Source organism: Marmota monax, unplaced genomic scaffold (assembly GCF_021218885.2).
Source record: "Marmota monax isolate L192 unplaced genomic scaffold, Marmota_monax_Labrador192_F-V1.1 WCK01_AAM20220418_F8-fsc00046, whole genome shotgun sequence".
Lineage (NCBI taxonomy): Eukaryota > Metazoa > Chordata > Mammalia > Rodentia > Sciuridae > Marmota > Marmota monax.
Genome location: NW_026692486.1, coordinates 4,016,641 through 4,028,820, shown reverse-complemented (window position 1 = coordinate 4,028,820; position 12,180 = coordinate 4,016,641). Strand labels below are relative to the sequence as shown.

At 33.1% G+C, this 12,180-nt stretch overlaps 1 protein-coding gene across 2 annotated transcripts in view; it reads left to right on the top strand.

The window, feature by feature from the left end:
* Adgrl4 (adhesion G protein-coupled receptor L4) overlaps positions 1-12,180 on the top strand; it is a 104,737-nt gene that overhangs the window by 67,114 nt on the left and 25,443 nt on the right. For both annotated transcript variants that reach the window (XM_046443205.2, XM_046443204.2), the window contains 4 exons: positions 1,878-2,083; positions 8,663-8,836; positions 10,072-10,275; positions 11,877-12,097. In XM_046443205.2, coding sequence (XP_046299161.1) covers positions 1,878-2,083; positions 8,663-8,836; positions 10,072-10,275; positions 11,877-12,097 — 805 coding nt within the window. The remainder of the gene's footprint in view (positions 1-1,877; positions 2,084-8,662; positions 8,837-10,071; positions 10,276-11,876; positions 12,098-12,180) is intronic.

The window sequence follows — 12,180 nt, the reverse complement described above, 5'->3', positions numbered from 1 at the left end:
ACCCTTTAACAAATTTATGTAATTGTTAATTTAAAGTACAGTCCCTCCAGAATTCAGCGTTTTTTTTTCCCATTAATAAAATGCTCAAGTATTGGTTCTAGTCATTGAATTAAAGGCTATATCCACTTCTTAGAAAAGGTATGGTAATATTAATAGATATTAGAAAGATCATAGCACAAAAAGACTAACATAAAACTTTATTAAGAAGAAAAATGGGGAAGGATGGGTAATGATTTAATAGGAAATTACCTACTCTTTTCATACTACCCCAGGTTTTTAATTTCTTTCATTAGTGATTGACCCCTAGTTTTTGAAGATATAGATTTGGTAAGAGAGCTCAAACCTAGATCAGGGCTAGAGTGAGTGAAAAATCATAAGAACTGGAAAAGGTTCAAAAGTTTGAGAATGAACAAATATTGAAACAATATTCTTAAAGGTAATCAAAGGGATTTTGGAGCATTCTCTATGGTACCCCTTGCCCAAGGTAAAAAAAATAGATGTTAAATAATATTTGTCTTTAGATAAGATAGCAGTAAGTAATAGAATTTTTGGTTCCACCTGCTCTTTCGATTCTTCATTTGATTTCAGACCATCTCTTATTACGACCCCAAAGAAATCACTATTATCAACTAGATGTTGTATTGGCTGAAAAGGTTTTTAGGCCCTTGTCTCTCCACAGTAAAGCCTGGGATATTTGTCTAAATCTCTTGGAGTCCTAATTGCACTAGTCCAACTGTGTTACACTAACACCCATTTGTTTCTTTGATATAAGTGTTCTAAGTTGACAGGAAAATGTTCTATGTGCTATATGTGGTTCAAGCAATCTGTTAACATCTCCAGTGGTGCCTTTTAAAATTACCATAAGAAATATGCACAGGGATACACTTTGGCAACTTTTGCCTTACATAATCATATTGAAGAATACTAATAGATATTGATAATAGTAATATTATTATTTATTAATTCTTAATTAATATTAAGAATCATATTGTTAGTATGATGTGGAGGTTTCCAGTTTTATTATCACAGGACTTTGTTTTTGATGATGGTATCATTATTTTATTTATAAATCTGCAGTATTGGGTTACATTCTAATACACTGCATTGTGGAATGTCAGGGGACCCCATAAATGGCTGCGTCTCAGGTCAATCCACTTCCTCCTCTGGCACACATTAAATAAGAGCATGTTAAGTGAGAATAACATTAAACTCAGTGGCAAGTCACCCAATCTTAAACTTTCTTAACCCATTTTGTCCCACTGGCCCAGATGTGGAACATCCACAAAAACTTAAATATACTATATATATAATATGAATTTCCATAATAATATAATTATGTTATAATGTAATTGCAAGGTAATAATATTAATATTACATGTAAGCTCTAGATTATGATTTCCAACCTCTCTTAATGTACTTGTGTCAACTTGGTTGGAATATTTGTGGAACTGAAAATTTGAGACTTAATGAGTGAATTCTATAAACCTGTGATAATTTTCTGTCAGTATCTCTCCAGTTCATATATTTGCACATGGAAGTAATAACTCAAACTTTTACCTTTCAAGTGAATATGCTTCACATTCTGGTTGATCAAGATTTAGATGTAACTTAATCTGGAACTATTTTTCTCTAACTATTGTGTGTGTAAAGGGAAACCTACAGTTCATGATCATTTTCAGATCCATGGAGATCAGACAATAATAGCAGTCTTACCATCGTTTGATAATGTATACATGGGCTTAGTGTGGCCCAGTATCTGTGTATTTGTAAGGCTTCCTTAGAGTAAAATTTTTGTTTGTTCGATTTTTATGTTTAAAAGCTTCAACATAATTTTTGTTTCATAAGAATCTTACTAAGCACATGAATTTTATTAATAGGCAATGTTGCAGTCGCATTTTTATATTATAAAAGTATTGGCCCCTTGCTTTCATCATCTGACAACTTCTTATTGGAACCTCAATCTTCTGATAATTCTGAAGAGGAGGAAAGAGTCATCTCTTCAGTCATTTCTGTCTCAGTTAACTCAAATCCACCCACATTGTATGAACTGGAAAAAATAACATTTACATTAAGTCACATAAAGGTAAGTTGTTTTTTTAGATGGTGATACATTCAGAGAAATACTTTTTTTGTTGTGGTATTGTCACTTTAATACATGTGAGTTTTATAGTTTAAAAATATGGATGTAAAAATAAGAGAGTAAAATGTTTTCAACTAACTTTTCTATAAAACATTTTTATACTCATAGTGTTCTTTGAAGTTTCTGATCAGTACCAAAGAATTTACATATTTGGTTCTCTAAAATTGTTATATTTCAGTTTTATTCTTTTAAGTACACTATTCATTTTGGAAGTTGTCATGCCTTCAAGAAATGAATCATGAGAAAGTATCACAGTTGAAAATATAAATGCACTTGTTCAATAAGTGAGGTCCTTAGTTTATAATTGTAATTTAAAACAATGTTTGTAGGAATTTGGGTGTGGAGTAAAACAAAATCATACAGACTTTTATAAAATTTCATACATAGCCAAAACCACTTTACTCTTTTATTTTTATTCAAAATCATTTTTAAATTCAAATATAATTAAAGCTATATAGTAAAAAGCACCATTTGAACTAGCCAAGCTATTTTAGTTCCCAGTGAATAGGGAAACTCAAAAATCATGGATTGTTTGCTACCTTAGTACAGTTGATGATTTTCCTGGGCTTTCAGCAGAATTTTGGTTTTTATACATGGTCAAAGAAACCTTCAAAACTCTATTTGAAGAACCTTGAAGCTGGCCATTATATTCATGTGTTCATGTTAGTGGGGAGAAACTTTCTAAACCAAAAGCATACATATGCATACACATAATGCAGATGTGTCATTGTTCAATGAAGACTTCTAAATAAAAGCAACTAAATGTATAGAAAATTCAAGTAAATAATAGGTAAACAATGATAAGCATTACAGAGAGAAAAAGAAGTGTGAGTTTTTTAAGAATGGAATCTTGGACATAGTTTTCATTTTTTATTTAAATTTATATTTAACTAATACATAAAAACATAAAAATTATATATATTTATGGGGTATCATGATATTTCAATAAATGTATATATTACATAATGTTTTAAATCAGGTTAAACATATCTGTCTCTTAAAACTTCATTTCTTTATGATGAAAACATTCAAAATCTTTTCTTTTTGATTTTTGACATATACAGTATACATCATTTCCATGGTCACTCAAGTATGCAAAGTAACACAACAGAAATTCTTTCTCTTCAAGCATAACTTAGCACCTATTAATAAGCCTTTCCCCATTCCTCTCTTCCTCCTATTCTCCTCTCTTTTGGCAGCCACCATTTTATTGTCAACTTCTATGACATCATCTTTTATTCCATGATTAAGTGAGATTTTATGATGCTTGTCTTTCTGTTTCTGGTTTACTTCATGGAACATAATTATTTCCAGTTCCATACTTGTAATCACAAATGGTGGGAATTCATTCTTTTTGTGGCTATATAGTATTCCTTTGGGTGCATGTACCACATTTTTTTATCCATTCATCAGTTGATGGATCCTTAGGTTGTTCTCATTTCTTTGCTACTGTGAATAGTGCTTCAGTAAACATGAGAGTGCAGATATCTCTTTAACATGCTTTTGTCATTTCCTTTGGATATACAATCACTAGTGAGATCATTGGATTATATAGTAGTTCCATTTTTAATTTGTTTGAGGAATCTCCATACTTTTTTTCCATCATGGCTGTACTAACTTACATTTCTACCAACAGTATTCAAGGGTTCCCTTTGCTCATCCTTTCTAGCACTTATTAACTTTTGTCTTTTCATAATAGCCATCCTAACAGATGTGAAGTGATATCTCACAATTATAATTAATGAACTTGGAATTTTTTTCAAACAAGTTGCCATTTGTATATCTTCTCTGAGGAATGTCTATTTATGCCTATTTCTCATTTTTAATAAGGCTGTTTTTATTGTTCCTATTTTTTTTCTTTTCTAGTTTTTTATGTATACTTGATATTAGCCCCTTGTCTGATGTGTAGTTAGCAAACATATTTTCCTATTCTGTACCTTGTTATTTCACTCTATTGTGTACTTTGCTGTAGAGAAGACTTTAAGTTTGATGGAATCTTATTTGTCTATTTTTAATTTTGATTCTCATGCTTTTGTGATCAGAGATACTAAAGGTTTTTGTAGCTTAAAGTTGCAAAGACGACCCACTTCACTTTTTTTCTTTTGACAAAGAAACAAAACATAAAGCACACATGTGAAAAGAAAAAATAACCCTCTTCACAATAATTCATGGAAAGACTTAATTGTCCTTGATCTGCCCACCTGTACAAATGTTTTGTAAATCAAAATAATGACCCTTACTTTCTGTTTATTCCCTGCATCCTCTGTCTCTGAGAATGACAATTTGACCCCTTTTTATTTTCCCTGAGAAAACAGAAGATATCTCATACATAATAGCATTAGTGACTTAGAGTCTCCCATAATTTATCTGTGACTTGGCTAACTGATATGCACCTTTTATTACCTCAGAGGAATATTAATAGTAGTAATAATATTGATAATAAAAATAATAGTAAATAGTACAAAACAGTGTTATCATGCCATTTCTAAATTATTCAATTCTCATAAGATCCATATGCATGATATACTGTTATCACATTTTATACATAAGGTAGCTGAGACTTCAGGAGATTAAACAATTTGCATGTGGTCAGTTGGCAATCAGTTGGAGAGGATGGCATTCCTCTGCAGACTTCCTTCAGAACCTTGCTCTCAATAGCCCTCATTCTTTTGCCCAATCTGGTACTCTTCAAATCCTTGATGATCTAATTCCCAAGAGAATTGGCTTCAGCCATTACCTCATCTTTCCTGGATCTCTCCACATTTACTCCAGTGTCTTAATTAATGAATATACTCAAGTCTCTGACTTCTTAAAGTTTCTTTGCCTTTGTATCTCACCAAACCTCCGTAACTCTTCATTTTATACTTCTAAAAATAGGTCTTACCTCCTAACTGTCATCTTTGAAAGATTCAGATTTAGTTCTTTTACCTGTTTTCCCCCATGATAGACAAACTTCCTGAGCCACCCATCATCCCATGCTTACCTCCAATTTCCAATAAAATCAGTTTTCAATGTCTGTAGTGTTGTAACTTGGAATGTGTTATTTGCCGCTGAAACATGAGGCTGAATCTTTTCCTACAAAGTAATTGATACATGTTTGCTTATATTTCTGTATATCCATTACTAATTTGTTCCCAAACTCTATGATGGTACCGTATGCCTTTGAAAACACAGAAGTACATGTGATTCTCTGTCAGAAGTTTTCTTTCTGTAAAGTTGCTGTCCCTATGATCTATGCTATGGTTGCTGTGCCACCATGAGCCTCGCTGTCCTCTCACCATCACCCTATACATACAGTCCCCTCTCTTCTGCATCAGGCTCCATGTTTCCCCAAGCCAATCTCATCCTTTTTCTTGGTTTATTTGTGTATTTTGGTGGCATGTTCTCTGGTGGCTACTTGAGAAAAAAAGCATAGAAAGTCACGTTTTAAGCCCTTGCATTATCTGGTTATATATCTCATAGATAGAGATGTAGCTATAGTGAGTATGAAATACTCATTGATACTTGTGTGGGTGTGTGTGTGTGTGTGAGAGAGAGAGATATATATCTATATTATATCTATGTATATTATATCTATATTTATATACCTATCTATATATATCCTCTCTCTCTCTCTCTCTCTCTCTCTATATATATATATATATATATATATATATATATATATATATGTTATCTTAGTCCTTGAAGCTAAGCTCCAGCCCTTTATGCAGGAAAGAAAAACTAATAGGCTTTTATATATCAAATATATCATATTATATATTAATATATCATCTATACCTACATATCTATCTATACTATCTATCTATGTATCAATATTTTGTTTATATCTTACCATTGTGTCTTCTAGATTGTAGTGGCACTCCCTTCTCCACACAAAAAAATCTTAACCAAGTTTTGCCAGAAATCTTCACCGTAATTGATTTTAAGACTATAAGCAAAAGAGACTCTACAAAAAAAGTTCAATGTAGTTAAACTTCCTATTTTCCTGTTGCCCTGTTTTACTTGGCCACTGGCCTGGAAGAAATCAGCACTCCAGGTGCTAAACGCCCTTTACTTGTTTTTCACAAACATGAATTCAGTATAGTACTTTGTAGAAGTATGTTTGCAAATGCAAAATGTGATAAAAAAAAAAAAGACAAGTCCTTTAACAAGGTCTCTGGCCTTGAGCTGGGGCTTCACAGAGATGACTACATTTCTAAGAGAAGTTACCAATTGGTAACATCTGGCAGAGGGAGGAAAGAAAGGGAAGAAGACACTCTCTCCTTCTCAGGTGTTGTCCTTGAAGGGTTAACTTGCCCAGAACAGGGAAAGAAAAAGCTGTTTTTATGTGAACTTCTGCAGAGTGTGAACTTCTGAGCCTCTGCTCTTACATGCTGGGTATAAAATTCTTAAATTACCTGAACTTGGGGTTCAGGGGATTAATTGATTACAGCAAAAGCTGTGCCCTCTGAACCTGGCTACAGCTAAATAAAACTGTTTCCTGCTATCTTCAGTGTCTTGCCCCATCTGACCCTACAAGATAATATCATGATGCATGACATTGGGTTATGAATTATAAATGTTTTTTCTCAGAACTTTCTAGACCTTGCTCATATCTTCTAACTTCAAGGCTAACCTGGAGAAGTAGAACACAATTAATATTTTAATTAAAATTTATAGTCTTTTACATGTTCTCTCTCATTCCCTCTCTTTATCCCCTCCCTCTCTCTCTGTTTCTCTCTCTCTCTCTCTCTCTCTCTCTCTCTCTCTCTCTCTCTCTCTCTTTCAGACTTCTCAGATCTTAAAATTATTCTCAGTATTCCAAAATCTTTGAGCTGGACTTCAGTATGGGTCTTTATTCGTTAGTTATAGTAGAAATTTTGAGAGTCTGTATAGTCTGAAAATGTTTCGGCATCAATTCTAGAAAATATTCTGTTAATTCTTTGCTAATTTCTCCTCTCCTTGTCCAGTTTCTCTGTTCTCTTTTTCTCTTCCTCCTTTTCTTTGTTAGACTTTCAAGTCAAGCTTCTAGTTTAAAAAAAAAAATAAAGTTTCATATTTTTTATTTCTCTTTTCATCCAAATGTTTTTTTTTTAGTTTTCCTTTATATACAATTTTCATGGAAAAGTTTCACTCTTTTTTGACCTTAATCTTGTTTAACAAATGTAGTATCTCTTCTGTCAGATACACTTCATGTATGTTTTTAAACTATTATCTGCAGCCTGCATGGCCTTCCTCCTGATTTCCTGTTTGGCTGGATAGCCTTGGTCCTACCTCTTTGGTGTTAGAGCTTGTTCTCTGGTGTCTAGTGGTTCATGGCTATCCATCCTGTTTAATACTGAGGCAGAGCATGCTCTAGTAGGTTTGTGGCAGTGATGTGCTTCACCAGAGAGTTTTCATGGGGAGGTTCCTGGCTCTGGCATTGGAAGAACTTAAAGATCAGTAACAAAAGCCAATTTCTCTTGAGCCTATCCGTTTTCCTTTCCTGCATAAGGTTGGTAGCTTAGCTTCAAGGATTAAGAGAACTAAGAAAATGTGGGTGGTGGGGGGTGGTCGGGGGTAGAGGTCCAGTGTGTAAACAGACCTCACTTGACTGCTGTTTTCCTGAATGGCATCTGTGTGTTCAGTGGACTTTGGACCCCCAGTCTTACAGTCCCTCTGTTTCCACTGGCATTGGATCAAATTTCCAGTCCATTAGATAAAGGTGTTCCATTTTCTCCATGTAGCCTGATCTAGAAACCTTCTAGTCATCTCTTCAACTGAGCTCCATCCTTGTATTCTCAGACTCACCCCAAACTCAGACTGTGTCAGTGCTCCAACTGTTGCCCATAAGAGTTCTGCTATTTATTGAACAACCATTCCTTGTCTGTGTGGTGGAGCTCTGGTTTGATTTCATCAGCTCTATTCTCTCTCCTATTCATGGTGCTGTATCTTAACTGGCTTCTGAACACTTCTGAAGGGTTCCTGTCTTCTCACTTCAGGGTTTTCTATTTGCCACTTCAACTGTGTGGAACCTTCTGTTCCCCAGTCTGTAGGGCTCACTCCTCCTTCATGGAGTTATCTGTTTAGACACCACCTCCTCACACCAACTTCCTTTCCATTTTCCTCTTTCCCAGATTTACTTTTTACATTTAATAACTTTTCATCCCCAACTAGGATATAAGGTCACGGGTACAAACATTTTTATATGTTTTGTTCAGTATTATATTTTGAATACATAGATAGGGCAAACATTCAGTAAATAATGAACATTTTTTAATAAAGATACATATGATGGTTTATACATTGAGTTAAAAAATATACCCATGATCTCCTTTAATAATATAAATGATCACAACTCTGTGACATAAGATTGATAAAACAACATTGTTGCAAGACAAATTTCAATTCTTTCATATAGCAATAACCTGCATTTATTAGAATTCATTTTATGCTTTATTTTCTAGACATTATTGTAATTGTATTAATGGTATTTTAAGTAAAATTAAAGCAACATTATGTAACTTTTTCTTTTTTTCCATCAGTAAAATGTTTCTTTTTCAGATCACAGATAAGTATAGGACTCAGTGTGCATTTTGGAACTATTCACCTGATACCATGAATGGCAGCTGGTCTTTGGAGGGCTGTGAGCTGATTTACTCAAATGAGACCCACACCTCCTGTCGTTGTAACCACCTGACCCATTTTGCAATTTTGATGTCTTCTAGTTCTTCAATTGTAAGACAATTTCCCACTGCATATATATAAATCTGGCTATGTTTCTTTTTCTGCTTTTATTCCATACAGTTCAAAAGAATAATTAATTTTATGTTTTTCTTGGATATAAATAGCATATATAATATAATTATAAAACCAAACATATTTTATATTTCTTTTAGTCTCTTTCTCTCTGCCTTATAAAATATATCTAGTTTGGACTTTAGGTTATTTCTAATCTATGATTTATCTAATCTGTAATATCTAGTAGATTACATATTAAATTAAATATCCATCTATAAATTCTTAGTGTTTTACGCCACTTGAACATTATAATGATTTATGGAATCTAAGGGTCTTTGTCTTTGTATTGAAAATTTATTTTTAATAGTAACAGAGTACCCTCAAATATTTAATATTTATTCAAAAATGACACATAACTAATATCATGTTTTTAGCAATATAGAATCCTGCAAGATTTTAAAACATGAAAAATCTAAGATGACTAATTTCATAAAGTGTATTTTCCTTTAGTAATATTTTACTTATTTATTTTATGCTTTGTTATTTTATATCTCTGAATCATATCTTCATGAGATTATATATTTGCATCCATTCATACTTAGAATTCATTATTAAGTTTATAAAATGGCCCAACAAGCCTGCCTAAAGTAATGTCAATTTTAAAGATTATTTTTTCAGGGTGTTAATTAAGCAAAGAAGTCTCTATTCTATATGTAAAGATAAATACTTATCTAATTAGAATAAAACATTTTCCATTTCAGAGTCTTTGGACTATGCTATTTGGGTCTTCCACATATTCAGCTTTTCTTATACCTTTGTTTAATGTGTTTTAGATAAATCACTGCATAGAAATAAGAGTTGGACTTACCACTGATAAATCCATTTTAATTAACCATTTCCCATTATAACAATAAATTGTCTTTCCAATATCATGAAACCAATGATGATAATATCATTAAACCATAAACTAATAAATACTATGTTTAAGGGGAAAAATCACTGATTAGAGTACTGTTGAAGTGAGTGCTATGTGATTTATATCACATTCTTCTGGATATTGAGTATTTTCAAAAGTACAAAATTTTTCTCATCTAAATGCACATTTGTATTTTTACATTTTATGAACATTTTGATTAATGGTTCACCAAAAAAGGAAGTTCATTACATGTTGTAATTTCTTTGACAGGTTACTGAGTTATTCTTTTAACAGCTTTATTATTATTTCTCCTTAGGGCATTAAAGATTATAATATTCTTACAAGGATCACTCAGCTAGGAATAATTATTTCACTGATTTGTCTTGCCATATGCATTTTTACCTTCTGGTTCTTCAGTGAAATTCAAAGCACCAGGACAACAATTCACAAAAATCTCTGCTGTAGCCTCTTCCTTGCAGAACTTGTTTTTCTTGTTGGAATCAATACAAATACTAATAAGGTGGGTAGATTTACCTGCTCTCTATTTTATTTTAAATTTTTCTCTTTCTTAAATATTTGTGTCCTAGAAACATGAATTGTAATGAAGGTCTTAATGGGTCAAACATACTGTATAAATTTTTCTTAACCTATCTTTCCTAAGTTTGATAACACTAATGTGTCTAAGCAACTTGAGCCCATTAAGCAAAAATGTTCCTCATTATGTTGAATTATTGGGACAAATTAAAATTTCACAATAAACTAAAGAATGTTTTGTGTTTAAATGGTCATTAAAGATCAAGAAGAGAGAGAATTGGAAACAAAGTTCACCTTAGGATCCAACAGAACATAAAAGCAACTAGACTTCATAGAATAAAATATAATCAATTGATTCTACCTATTCTCTACACTTTATTAATGCCCCTTTCCCGTGATTATGGATGCAGTCTTACCGAACAATTTCATATTAGGTTCATCTAGGTCCTCCTAGAGGCAGACACTGAAATGGGATCACATATGCAATAATTTTTTTAGTGGAAGTGACTATGAGGATAAAATGGGCCACAGGAGCTTGGAGAGCAACAGCGCACCATGCAGGTTTGAGCTGAGAGAAAGGAGGAGAAAAAAAGGAATTGAAGAAAAGAGGAAAAACAGGAATGGGTGGAGAGTTTACACAACAGTTCTAAAGAAGTTCAGCACAGTTGCCAAGGAGTTCTTACAGGGGTCCATGAACCAAAGTCACCTGTCCAAGGTATCCTTACCTCTCAGGAACAGGAACATGGTAGTAGCCTGCTCTATGGGTGGCTGGTTGGCAGGCAGCAGCCAGCAGGAAGTGTGAACGTGGCAATGGATTCCCTACAACAGCAGCAGCTAGAACCTATGTCTCTGCACTCCTTGAAGCTGGAGATTACAGAAGTGTATTGTCATGATCAAACAATGGCAAAGTGCCTCCAGAATTCCATTCTCCTTAAAAAAGTCCCAAGGACTGAAACTAAAAATCAGCTATCAAGGTTTTCTTCTGGAAATTGGGTGTACATCGTATCTATTTTAAATACTATGCAATGGACTATAAACTCCTAACATAATTTTTTGTTTGTTTGTTTTATAACATTATTAGGACATCTTTCAATTTAACACACCTCCCACCATCCCTCAATGCCTATTTCCTCTTTCAGTTGTCTCCCAATATCATCCTTTCTCCAAAAATAATCCTTATAGTGTTTATTACAAATATTTTTTTTTCTTTTTTTGAGCCTGAATAAAATAAAGGAGAATATAGATGTGTCCAAAGCAGAAGTAACCTTAAATATAACATAATCACCAAGATTCCATGGTTTACATGTGAATAACCCACAATTTTCTACACAATGTAAATTTATACAAAGAATGTCTTTGCACAAGGGCCATAACTTAGCTCTATCACAGGACTAGTTAATGTCTTCTATTGTTGAAGCACAGTTCTTCTAAATCAACTAGAAATAGCACATCTTTAAAAACTGACATGACAGGAGTATTTTAATGTCATCCATCATGCATAGTGGCATAATTTATGGAGGAATTCAAGATTTTATGTTATGATAATTTTAAAAGCAAATGCTTATGGATTCTTTCTTTTATTTCTAGCTCTTCTGTTCAATCATTGCTGGGCTGCTTCATTACTTCTTCTTAGCTGCCTTTGCATGGATGTGTATTGAAGGCATACACCTCTATCTCATTGTTGTGGGAGTTATCTACAACAAGGGATTTTTGCACAAGAATTTTTATATCTTTGGCTATCTCAGCCCAGCTGTAGTGGTTGGATTTTCGGCAGCATTAGGATATAGATATTATGGCACCACCAAAGTGTAAGTTAAGTTCTTAAGCATTTGAAAGACATTTCTGAATATATTTAGCATGTCTTTGAAAATGTTGCTTGTTAAAGTATGGA